This window comes from Cyrtonyx montezumae, unplaced genomic scaffold, assembly GCF_038088225.1.
Source record: "Cyrtonyx montezumae isolate F1298 unplaced genomic scaffold, pur_monq_1.0 scaffold_3, whole genome shotgun sequence".
Lineage (NCBI taxonomy): Eukaryota > Metazoa > Chordata > Aves > Galliformes > Odontophoridae > Cyrtonyx > Cyrtonyx montezumae.
In genome coordinates, this window is record NW_027072034.1 from 157,587,388 (window position 1) to 157,600,626 (window position 13,239).

Consider the following 13,239-nt stretch of genomic DNA (forward strand, 5'->3'; position numbering starts at 1 on the left):
TCTTTAAAGTCTTTGGCCTTGGAACCACAGAGGTGTGAAAACATCTACCCACTCACTCACTCTGGATCCAAGATGAACTGGACTCAGCCCAGAGGGAGCAGGCACATCTGCGTGCTCAAGCTGCTATTCCAAACATGTTTGTGATGCCACTTCCTAAACCTGGAATGAAAAGTATCACAGAATTATAGGGGTTGGAAGGGACCTCTAGAGATCATTGAGTATAACCCCCTGCCAGAGCAGCTCCCTAGCCCAGGTTGCACAGGTAGGCATCCAGGTGGGTCTTGAGCATCCCCAGAGAAAGAGGCTCCAACACATCTCTGGGCTAGAGTTGTTAGGAGAGCACTGGCATTTTGGAATGTCACTTGGGATCATACATGCCTGGTGTTGGGGCTATACTGGTGTCTGATATCATGCAAGCTCTTAAGCTTTTCCTACGATGAGGGCATTACTAATGCCTGGCTCCTCTCTGGATTATTTCTTGTTTAATTGTTCAGTTCAGTCCATGCTGTGGCCTTTGCATCAGTGGGGACACTAAGTCAAGTCTTTTTTCTGCTATCCTCTCACTGCTTCTTTCGAATAATTTCCCCAGTGATACATTTGAAGGCACTTGTCCCCCAGGGTCTCAGACCATTGCATGACTTCACCTTCCTCACTTTTCTGCTCAAGCAACCCTACACAGGACCATGGGACTGGCACTAAGATGGGTCTGTTTTTCGTAGTATTGTTGAGACTTACAGTCATGTTCTGTCCTCATAGAGCACCAAAGCGTCATGCTCTGTGGGACTAGTCAGTGTGACTATTACTTCTGCCTTGGTCAAGGAAGCCTATACTGCTTAGGATACAACTTCCAAAGTTACCCCAGTGTAATTAAGATGCCTCAGATGTCATTGGGCCTATTAGGTCCTGTGTTGTGATGCAGACAGAGTCTCTTTCCAAGATGCCATTATCACAAACAAGCTGCTCTTTGTGAGGGAGAGGTGGATGTGCAACGAGTATTCATCTCTGCTTGGAAAAAGGATTTAATTCGCTGATAAAATTCGTCCAGGTGCATGGGCTTCTCTGGTTGCAAAAATGTTTAAACCCATATCATCCACATAAAAGTACCGAAGACTTAAAACAGCTGTGAAGATTTCTGGTCATCTTTTGAGTCTGTGTAGTTCTGTAAGAGCCAGAGTGGAATGAAATAGTGTGAGAACAACTGTGCAGTTATAAATCGCTGCAGTTTCAGTGACCACGTTGTTCTTTGTGGGTTTTGGTATTTGTACAACAGCTTGACTCTCTGCATGAAATGAGTCCCTTTGAAGGTATTTAATGATGAGGTTTCTTTTGCTCTATTTCATTTGTGTTTCCTTCTCCTTAGAAAGTCCTCTGAAGCGGTCTTCTTGGAAGATGGATCCACTGAAAGGGAGAAAAAACATGGATGTCTGAGCCCAGTGGACCACTCCTGGTTCATTTTTATAAAAAAATATAAAAGTTATTCTTGCCTTGGGCAGACTGATCTAGTGGTTGGTAACCCTGCCCACGGCAGGGAGCTGGAGCTCAGTGATCTTCAAGATCCATTCCAACCTAAGTTATTCTATGATCCCTCGTCCTATCCAACAACTGGCTGAAGATAGGCTCTAAAAACAGAGTTTATCCAGCATATCTGCAGTAGGAGAAGTCTCGTTGGGTATTTTTCCTATAGCTAATGATCCAAAATGTGAATTAGCAATTTAAAATCAGTGCTTCAGTTGACAGACACTGGGTCAGATGCAGCAGAGGTGCACCATTGTTTCCTGAGGTGGATGCTCAGGGTGGGCACCCGTGCATTACACTGCCAGCTATTCTCATTTACCCTGTAGATTACCTTTTGTTTAAATACTCTTGTTTAACATTTTGCTTGGTCCTCAAAGGCTTTCTCATGATGATTCAGACTCACTTCATTACTACTGGAAATTAATATTTGCATTGTTGTGATTTGCACTGCAGTACTGAGTATCCTGATCGTGCTCTACAGGCACAGAAAATATATTGCAAAATCCTGTTCCTAAAACTTCCAGTGCATTCTCTTCCAGAGGTTTCCAGAGTCCCTTTATCTGCATTGCAAAAGAAGATGAAAATGAAGCAAAGCACTGCATACTGGTTTTGTTTCGGGAGGATGGTTCTGAAACCGCTTAGAGATTGGGGTAGTATGTCTTCCAGCTATTTTGTCTGAAAACTGAGATCATCTTGTCTCTATTGGAGTTCAGAAGCCTGTAATCCAGACTTAAATGTTGTCAGGGTTCCCATTCTATTTAGTTGTCCAAAGGCTCTGCAGTTCAGGTCTTAGAGAGGACAAAGTATTTCTCTGAGAGGTATTGGCAGACAGCAAGATCTGTGAATCTGGCATTGCTGAGACATCTCAAATTGGGCATCTGGAAATGAAGGTTTCTGAAATCTGCTGTCAACTTTGAAAATCCTATTTTTCATCCCTCCTGCCAGCTTTGAAAGTTTGAACCAGAGTTGCAGGGTTTTTGTTTTGTTTTGGTTTGGTTTGGTTTTGGTCATTCCTTAGTAATGAAGCTCTGGCATTAAAATCTAGGCTGACAACTTAGTGGGCAGGAGCCAGAATGAAGTTTGGTTTGCACCCTTCTCTGATGCACCCGGTGTGTTTTGCAAAAGTCTGAATGAAAGACTCCAGTCCCATTCATTATGGCCATTACTGTCTTCTCACTGATGCCAACATTAAACTTGTTTATTGTTGTAATGTAGGTGAACAGAACTGATGAGGTGTGTACATTGTGAGTGTCGAGAGTGAAAGCACCGTGTAAAAACCATTTATTCTCATCCTGTTCCTTCATCTTAAGTAATATAAAGATGAAAAATCTCCTGGAAATCATATGAAATTGGTGCTGCAAAAGATTTAGAGCAGTTCCAGACTAGCTTAAATGTTATTTTATAGATGCTCACGGCCAGCAGTTTAAAGTTTGCTGACTTTAAGTACATCAAAATGCACTTGCAAGGTCATTTAGATGTATGAATGTGTGGTTTGAGTGACATGGGGAGAACTGTCTTTTGGAGAAGAGGCACAATTCAGGAAGTAAGATCTGCTGGGCATGTGTTTTACCATTTGCCATGGCCAACGGCATGGATTGCATAAGGTATTTAGGCTATAATTCAAATCTGAGTCAAAGTTCAAGTGTGTCAAGCACCCAGACAGGAAGAGAGCTCAAGCATGAGCATTTTTCCTGGTTTTGAGGCAATATCGTGTAAGTGGAGATGAGGTCTGCAGGAGCCTTGCCAAGGATCAGTGTGAGTATTGCCAGCCCTGACTTGTGCTGGACTTTGATTTCTTTAGTTGAAACTCCTTCTCATTTCAGTGTCTCTGGAATGTGTTTGTGGAAATAAATAGCAACTTTGGGGGGGATAGTTGCTGCTAGTCAGCTCAGGATTGTGTTTTACTTTTCCCCTAAAGGCAGCGAGTGTTTGCTAGGCACTCATATTGGCCACTGCTGATGAACACCTGTGTGCTGGGTGCACATATACAGAACACTTCATCATCTCAATATCAAATCTGTGCTCAGCCTGCGTGCTCCTCTGTAGCACTGGTAAAAGCTATCCCTAGTTGTGGGGTGTGTAGCACCTGTAAGCCCTGTAATTGTAGGAATGTTTACCCATTTCTGCATCCATCCATTTGAGCCTGGCCGTCTAACTTTTCCTGGACTTCATGTTCATGTCCAGGCTGTGATCCACCTTCTGTGTGTGGACACTGAACCTAACCACCCACCAACCTAACATCCCCGTAATTGGAGGAAGCAAGTTGCAGGTGTTCAAAGAGGACAATAAATTGCCTTTTTCTTTGAAGTAGTCAGTGCAGGAGAATGAGCTACCTTGGGTTGATCTGCTCACTGTGAGTTGGGTCAAATTTTTGTGGGAGTATTGGGGCTTCCTGAGGAGTTGAGTTACTTGGAGCACTTCTGGATGTGCTTGTGCTTCAGGTGGAGTCCCTGACCTCAGATTTTGTATTGCTGGAACATTGCCATCTTTGGGAAGAGCTCGTAAGTCTAGTCGGTGCATTTCTAAACTGTTTAGGAATCTTGTCCTGATTTGTGTGCAGAGTGCTTTGATTTGGGTTGCTCATGGTTGATTAATACAGCATTTCTCTAAACTGTTAAGCAAGGACTCAGATTCTTCTGATAAAACACCAGGGCTGCTGTAATGTAATTCTTTTGGAGCTATGTAGGTTTATTTACAGCCCTTCCTCGACTCCTCTGTGGAGTAGTAGTCTTTAAACCAGTTGTTTGTTCGGAAGTAATGTCATAATTTTCAAATGATTGTGATTTTTCCCTGCTGTAGGTGTAGGTGCAATTAATTTATCTATATCACTGTTGATTGTATAAGCATGCAAATAAGTTTTTTGGGGGGAGGTCAAAACGTTAATTCTCATTTTCAGACAGGTGGAATTGAAGTCTGACTTCTGGGTTTGCAGAGGTACAGTGCGTCCAGAAACATGTCTGAATTTCTGCAGCTGAGATTTGTGGAATTGCTTTTGAGTGCCCGGTATTCCACTAATTTCAACAGTAATTGATCCAAAATTTGAACTCTAGAGGCAGTACTTATACTTTTTAGTTAAATCCTATGTAACTTTGTTGACAAAAGATCCTAAAGTTTCACAGACGTAAAACGTTTAGCTCAAAAATTAATGAAAATATTTATAACATGAAGTAGAAGTTTCTGGGCAATAATTTAAGACTTCTTTATAAGTGTATTGACTCGGTGACTCATGTACAATAATCTCAGGCTTGAATTTTCTGCTTTTAGGGGGAAAGAGTCAATAGCTGCCCTGTCAAGGAACTGAAAAGTTTGAACAGATTTTTTTCTTTCTCAGATCACCATTAAAAATAGAAAGAGACTTTATAAAGCATTTCTAAGCCTATGTGGGAAGCAGGAAACTAGTATACAAGCTATAGCCAGTATGGAATGGGTAGTAAATCCCTGTCACTGCAGCAGGGTGTGACCTTCCTGTGTTTTAGAGGTATAGCATGGCTGTGTCTGGGTTGCTCAAGCAACTTGGACAACGAACCATCTTTTCTTCTGATCAGGATTGCAACTGTACCTGAAACTTCTGAGCTGAGAAGTCCTCAGGAGCTCTCTCTAAAACGCACACAAAAAGTCCATTGCAGTCTGCTGCTCTGAGCATTTCTTTTCTTCCCTCATCCTCTGCAGCAATCAAAGAGAAATATGTGGACTGGACAGAGTTTCTTATCCACGATTTGACTGGAGCCCGGACTGCACCTGCAAATTTACTGGAAGGCGTATGTATTAGATTGCAGTTTCTATCTGATAGTGTCTCGTGGTGTGCATGCTGCAGCAGTGCTTGTGCTCCCCAGGGCTTGAAATATCTGTGTGTCCACAGCTGGGCAAAAGTTAGGAGCAACATTACCTTGATTCTGCTGGCTCCGTTTATGACTGAGCCTTGGGGTATTTTATTTGCTTCTAGGCTGGAAGGTACTTAGAAATTTGGGTATTCATATGCCAGGAGGTGAAGGAGACCGCCCACAGATTGGAGATGGGTGTAGGTAGGTTGATGGGAAGCACTGTCAGATTTATGTGTGTATAGAATTGTAGAATCACCGAGGTTGGAAGAGACTTCCAAGATCATCTAGTCCCATTTTCCATATAGAGATAGCTCCCTAATGACAGCAGTCATGTTTAGAAGGGAAGCTGGGTAAGGTGACCTCGTACATTGGTGGCTAAATAAGAAGAGGCTGCTTTTGCAGATGCATCCATATAGCAGAGAACCTGGCTTGTGTAGTATGCTTGCAGGGAGACTTGCACCTGGGGCACACTTGAGATTTTAGTGTTTCACAGTTTCAAGTTCAAATGGAGGATGCAGGGCTCGTCCTCCTTTCCATGGGGAAGGCACCCATTTCTGGTGTATACCAATGCCATTAGGAACCTCTCCGTTCCCATTCAAGGTCAGACTGGAGGGGGCTTTGAGCAACCTGATCGAGCTGTAGGTGATCCTGCTCATTGCAGGGGAGGTAGAATAGATGGCCCTTCCAACTCAAACAATTCTGTGGTTCTGCAGGTAGCGAAATAGGAGATTCCAGGCAGAAATGCAGAGAAAGAGCTCACTGCCTTGGCTTCTAACAGTTTCTCACCCTCTTCTGATGTTGTATGTGATATATGTGCTTAGTGCTGTCTGTGTCGTGCAATGTATGTTACCCCCCTGTCGACAGATTTGCTGTTCCTGAGTGCTGTAGATTGTTCTTATACTGTTAAATCAATATGCAGTGATACATATTTTTTAACATGCTAGCTCTGAATATAAAGAGTTCTTGAATTATGGTAAATGTTAATATTTCAAGCAAGCCAATTATTAATCTTAACCATTGAGTTCTCAGGAGTAAGTGACAACCCTTTGGCTTAGAATTTAGCACACAAATCAGAGAAGCAGTATTGCATTTTTTTGGTCAGGGTTTTGTGTTAATAAGGTAAATCATTACACCACCACTTGACGTTAAAGAATGTTTTGTTGGAATGAAGCAGTGTATGAGAGGAAAAAAAAAACACAGAATTTAGGTAGATTTCTATTATGTTACAACATTTTAAGAGTGCATTTTGCCATGAAATAGCATTTGAAGAGATTGTGCAGTAGAGGAGTAGCTCATAATGGCAGATATATTATTTTGAGAAATATCTGTTAATCATAGGTCTGGTTAAAAGTGTACATGTGATAAAGTTTTAGTTAATTTAAGTCTTTTTTTTTTTCTTACCAAATTCTCATTTTGTATTTTTGACTTAAAAGGGATGTAGTTAAATTTGGGTACACTTCAAAATTTGACTATTTTAAAAAGTCAGTATGAGAGAGCTTTTTTGAAAAAGGAAAATAAGGCTTCCTATTCCTTTTAGTTTTTGGCTTTTTTCCTGGCCACCCAGAGAAGGAAGTGACCTGGGCTGACACTGATTTGCAGAGTTAACATTAAAAACAAAAACAAAAATCCAAATGTGAGAGGTATATATTGTTGAATTAAATAGAAGCAGAAGAACCTCACACACAAGAAGAAGGACTGTGCTGATTTTTTTCATACGTTTTGCCTGTGCTTAACATCTCCTTTGAGAAGCAGTGCTTTCAACTTTCGGAGTGATTGTTAGTGCTGTTCTTGAAACCCTGGAAGTAAGAAATTGAGTAAGAATTGGAACTTGCTTTAAAAAAGGAAAAAAAGGAAAGAAAAATAAAAAGCTCTAATCCCTGCATTAGCAAGGAGAAGCCTGACAATGCAGCTGCTCACAGTCACGGAAGAAAATCACTGAGCTCCATAGGTATTGCTCTGAAAAATACCACATATTTGTTTTAATGTCTGCGGTCGGCAACTTTGAAGGTGTAAAGTTAAACACATGCAAATGGTTGCAAAGCCACTGTAAGACAAATTCCATCATGACAGTGGGAACATTTTGCTCCACATTCTGGTAGGAGCAAGGTCAATTGTTGTGGTGGGAAAGATCAGTGCCCAGAGGGTGATTTCAGTGTCATGCCCAAAGTAGTTACCTTTCAGGTATACAGCAGGGTCCGATCCTCTGGTTGGTTCTTATCATCTGCAATCATTGAGAATTTGGTTCATGAGAATCAAAGATCATGAGAATTTGGTTCGAAATCTTTCAGCTGAGCTTTGCATGGTTCAGGAGCATCCTAAGTGGATGTGCCTTATGGGCTGTTCCACCTCTGACTATTCTTTTTTTGTTGTTGTTGTTGATGATGTCGGTTGAGAAATTAGCACAACTGTTGTTTTCTGTTTTACTTCTGAATTTGCACTTGGAAGACATTGGGTAAAATAGAAGAAGAACAGACTGTTTGCTGATCGCTTGGATGATGGTGTGAAAAACAAAAATAATCTTCTGCTGTCATCTGTTTCCTTGAGAAGTCTTCAAATAAAGTTTAAAATAAGGAGTTTTGCTTCTATTCAAACAGCCTCTGCGAGGAAAAAACCCTGTAGACCTCATTACAGTTGATTCCTTAATAGAGCTGCAGGATTCCCAGAATCCCTTTCAGTACTGGATAGTTAGTGTGGTTGAAAATGTTGGAGGAAGATTACGCCTTCGCTATGTGGGATTGGAGGAGACTGAATCCTATGACCAGTGGTTGTTTTACTTGGATTGCAGACTTCGACCAGTCGGTTGGTGTCAAGAGAATAAATACAGAATGGACCCACCTGCAGGTAAAAATAAATTAAAAAAACCCTTCTAAAAATACTGTTTTATTTTGTGATTTTTTTTATGATTGTGATATGTTTTAAGATTCTTCTGACCCACATTTATTTTTCGGCATTCACATTGCTTTGTCAGCAGTTTTTAACTGGAACATAAATTGCATGCAAGAGTTGTCTGATTTGGGTTTGAAGTAGTGGGTCAAGTAAACTGTATTAAATGTATTTAATGAACTGAGGTTGGTGTTGCTCACTCCTGGAAGGAAATAGTGTGCAGTAAGAGTAGCTTTGTGCGCCAAGAGGTAGAGCTGATGGAGATGGTCTGAGGATGTGGTTGCTTGCCCAGGCCCTTGCAGTGGTGTTTTGGTGTCCAGATCTTCTTGATCTTTCTGTAGGTTCACTAGAATTCCATTTTCTGTTCTCCAAGATTTAGGTGACATCTCTCAGCATAGTTTACGCTCTTTGCTTTCCCTTCACCCAAAGACATCTTGCCAGTCTGTTTTCTATGGCCATGCACATTTCTCTTGGATAGCACTGTACTTCCATGGAATTTTCTGGGGCTGGAGAAAGTGTTTTGGGGTATTTACGGTCCCTTCAGTGTAGGTCTTTCACATCCAGATGTGACATGGTTGTACTGATGCTGAGACCTGCCTTGAGTGTAACCAACTCAGAAGATGTCTGCCTGAATATGGTGACTTGCTAAAGAAATATTCCTTTGAGTAAGTGGTAGATGGGTCTTGAAGATTTAAAAGACCACTGTTTTTGTTCTGAGTTATTTCCAAGGGAGGAAGATTTTTGCAAGTATGAGGGTTGTACTAGGTTGTCTCTAGAGGTCCCCTCCAAACCCTACCATTCCCTGAAATAGCAGGAGATTGCAACTTGGACAAGAACGTCTTTGGAGTTGAATTTAGTCTTAAAACAAGCTTGGAAGGAGTGAGATAGGTACTCCAGCTGAGCAGTCTGAAGTCAGCAAATGGAACCCTCAAACCCAAGGGCAGGAGAAGTTCAAGGGACACTCAGGCACAAGCAGGCTAGACTATGAGGTGGCCAGTGGTAGAGTTTGGGGGTCAAATGAAATCAGCAAAGGGAACATAATCAAACTGGTGATGCAAGAAGTGCAAGACTGTAGGTGTAGGAGAAAAATGAGGATTGTTAAAATTGGTAATCAGCATAAGGCTCTGGGATCAGAGCAGAGCAGGGGCTCAGGATTGTTTGCAGCCTTCTGGAGAAATGATTGCAGAGGTATTTACTAGGTATGGAGGTGCGATTCCATGCAGGCAGTACCCTATTACACTGGGGGAAGGCTGGAATGGTGTTTTTTCTCCACCACACTAATATTATTGTTCAAAACGTTGTGAAAACTTCTAAAAACTGAGTTTCTCTCTGCACAGGGCGTGTGACTTCAAATTAGTTTGTCTTGAGTTGGCTGAGTTGGTTGACTTGAGATCTCTTTATTATCTGGTTAAACATAACAAGTCTAGATAATGTGGGATGTGTGTTCTGCTTTGGGACTGGAAGTATGCAGTCCCAGTATTTTTCTTAAAGCTGCTGCTTATGCTTAGGGACCACAGAGCTGTTCAGCAGTTCTTGTGAAGTAATGCCCACATTTGCTAGCTGTCTGCACCTCTAAGCTGAGTTTGCAAGAGCCACTATTTCACTTGAGGTATGTGCATTCTGGGTTAATGCATTCATTCTGGCACAGCAGGCCTGCTCCACTTTTTCCCATATGGATGGGCAAATTGTCTGTGCTTCATTCCTCTTGTGCCATAGATGAAGTGTTTTCAAGGGAATTAATGATGGAAGGAAGGTAGCTGTCCTTTGGATGAATGTTCTTGAGGTGACTTTTATACCTTGCACTTTATTCAGAGTAGTTAAGACCTTGATACGTGCTGTTTACAAATCTGAATGGGTCTTGTATCTAACTTGGGATCTTGAATGCTTTTTGGAAGTGTGTGTTTTTCTTCTAAGAGGAGTGGGAATCAATGTTCTCCATCACTTCTAAATTAGATGTGAATGCTGGAGAGCATGAATATCACTCTCAGTTACTTCACAAAGCATCTGTGTTACAGAGAAGCACCCTTTCATTGACCATCTCTGAAACCTCTTGGCCTGTATAGGTTTGGTTAATCAATACAGAAATGGCCTAAACTACATTTGTACTTCTTTGTCTATTCCATTCTCCTTTTCCTTTTATCCATTTGTTTCCTTCTGTACTGATTTCTCTCTCTTTTCTGTTTTTTCTTCTTCGCAGTTGTCTCATCTTTAAAACTTACTGGACTCTATTTGATGAAATTGTGTATTTTTCTCCTTCTCTCTCCTTGATTTAACTACTTTCTACATTTCTTTTCATGTCTTCATTTAGAATCTGTTTCCTCTCCTTGCCATTTCTCTTATCCATTCCCCTTTTAGTGAGCATTGTTATTGTTGAGTTCAGTGACACATCTTCTTGCTGACATTGACTTAATGTCCTAGGATTTTTTGTCTTGCTGGAGTTTGCTGAGAAGACTCTTCAGATGTGAGCCTTTCCATTTTATCTAGAGTCCTGTCCTGAAGTCTTCCCCCAGGGATCTTTCAGCAACCCATTCCTGCTGTTCTGGGCTATCCAGTTGTCAGGCTCTGGATTTCAGGGAGTAACCAGTCAGAAATAGGAACTGGATGCATCTCAAGAGGCAGGAATGCTGATAGTTCAACTTGTGACCTAGTGGATAGTATTGACCTTTTGATGCCCACCTAACATCAGCATACTCATAAAGCACAGTGGATAAATAAAGCTTATTACAAGACTGTGGTATAACAAACAGATATAACAAGCAGACAGAAAGCAGCAGTGAGTTGGCAGGATGAGGTGCTGGGCAGCAGAGAGCTTTAAGAAACTTTGAGTTGAAGATACTAAATGATAGTCTGTTACAGAATGTGGTTTCCTAAGGCTGCCAGACCAGGACATTTTGCCAGGGACACATTCCTACCTGCTTCCTTTTTTTCTGCTGACTTCTGTGGTTATTGAGATTTGGTTTGGGAAGATCTTTGGTGTCACCAGTGTAGACTTTCTTAGGAAAGAGTGACAATTTGTGGGTAATGTTTTTTTTTTTTACATTAGATTCAATTCGCTTGGCATTGTTAGAGGCACTGAAATGATGCTTTGACATGATCAGTTGCTTTTTCTTTATGATCAGTGGAGAGAAGAGGATGTCTTAAGTCATTCTGTTATAGGTCAGATGAAATGACATCTTCATAAGCTTGCTTTTTCCCACTCAGAGGGTTGAGGGGAATGAGCACAGAGCTGGTTGTTTAACTTTTGAACTTCTGAAACTGTTGAGACTGCTTGACTGATAAAATGAGCACACTTAGACTCCTTATAAAAGCTACTAGAAATATCCTATGAAGAGATCCTGAGGACACAGAACTTCCAAACTAGACTGTATGCCTAATTGGTATCAAATGAGGATGTTCAGTTACACATCTTCTCTGCAGGTTATTACAGTGCTTTACCAACCCCTGACTTGGAAATGGTGTATGCACCATTAGCTTTATTTCCCAGTGTGTCTGGGTTGTGGTGTTGCTGTGCTGATCTGCCTCTAGCACCTGGCAAGCTGACTATTGTGTTGCACAGCAGTCTGGGGTCACTCTTTCAAGATGCAGGACATCCTCCTCTAGAGGAGATCCCATTGTTCTGAACGTCTATGGAGTCTTGGGTGGAGAGGTTTCTTTTCTGAAGCTAACTGCATCCTGGCATCAACTTAAGGTATAAGAATATACAGAGAGTTTTAGGAAATGACATCCCTGCTGTGTTCTCAGCTGGGTACTTTTCATCAGCCTTATATGTCCTGTAGGCTCTTTAACTGTGGTAAAGAGATGGTAGCACTTTTTTGTTTTTTTTCACTTGGATCTGAATCCAAGATAAGCCTCCTTGCTACCCCAAATTGGCAGAGGCAGCTTGACACAGAGCCACTGATAGTTTTTGCCTCAACTATTTATGCAGTCTCGTTTTATGTTACTTTCTATTTAAAGACAAATTGGCAGTCATTTTAATTGCTTACTCCTTGTTAACCTAAATACAGATTGACACAGTACACTTTGTTCAATTACCTGCAACACTATCACTTAAACAAAATACTTTATGCTCTTTTAACCGTGCGATTTAGTGTCCATAAACTTGCCAGCATAAGTTAACTGCCACTGTCTAATGAAATGTGCATGTAATACTGCTTGCTGGTTATTGAAACTGTTGAGGTTGTATTAATCTTTCAAAGCTTGTTGACACCAAGGAAGTTGCTGCTTGTTTCCACTGCTGTTGCACAGAGTCACTTCCAAAGGCCACATTAGAATCGTACAGTCACAGAATCGTTAAGGTTGGAAAAGACCACTAAGGTCATCTCGTCCAACCACTGACCCAGCCCCACCATGCCCACTAAACCATGTCCCTCAGTGCCACATCTTCCCTTTTCTTGAACACCTCAGGGATGGTGACCCCAATCATCTCCCCAGGCAGCCTATTCCAGGGCCTCACCACTCTTCCTGAGAAGAAATTTTTCCAGATGTCCGACCTAAACTTCTCCTGGTGCAATTTCTCATTTTCCATTCCCTCTTTTCCTATCACTGTTACCTGGGAGCAGAAGGCAACCCCCTCCTTGCCATGACATCCTTTTAGGGAGTTGCAAGAGCAATAAAGCCTCCCCTGACCCTCCTCTTCTCCAGACTGAACAATCCCAGTTCCCTCAACTGCTCACTGTCAGACTTGTGCTCCTGACCCTTCACAGCATTGTTGCCCTTTTCTTCTTTCTCTCCTGTGTTCCATTGCCATCATGATGGAAGATAAATTTCTGTTTTCAGTCTGCTCTGTTTGGCAGGCATCCATCTGGGTTTTCTGAAACTCAAAACTCACACTGGTAGGAGCAACAGGCTGGGGTGAAGTCATGACTTACTGACTACTTCTGTTTTTGGCATCATTTCAGCCCAAAAGGGAGAAACAAAGTGGGTCCTTTCCCTTCCTGTATTTCAGCCATTTAAGACTTCTGCAAATAGGTGAGGTATTGGCACAGCCTGCCCAGGGAGGTTGTGGAGTCACCGTCCCTGG

At 41.8% G+C, this 13,239-nt stretch overlaps 1 protein-coding gene across 2 annotated transcripts in view; it reads left to right on the plus strand.

Moving 5' to 3' along the window:
* SFMBT2 (Scm like with four mbt domains 2) overlaps window positions 1–13,239 on the plus strand; it is a 93,425-nt gene that overhangs the window by 30,443 nt on the left and 49,743 nt on the right. For both annotated transcript variants that reach the window (XM_065743778.1, XM_065743777.1), the window contains exons 4-5: window positions 5,185–5,273; window positions 7,931–8,177. In XM_065743778.1, the coding sequence (XP_065599850.1) occupies window positions 5,185–5,273; window positions 7,931–8,177 (336 nt within the window). The remainder of the gene's footprint in view (window positions 1–5,184; window positions 5,274–7,930; window positions 8,178–13,239) is intronic.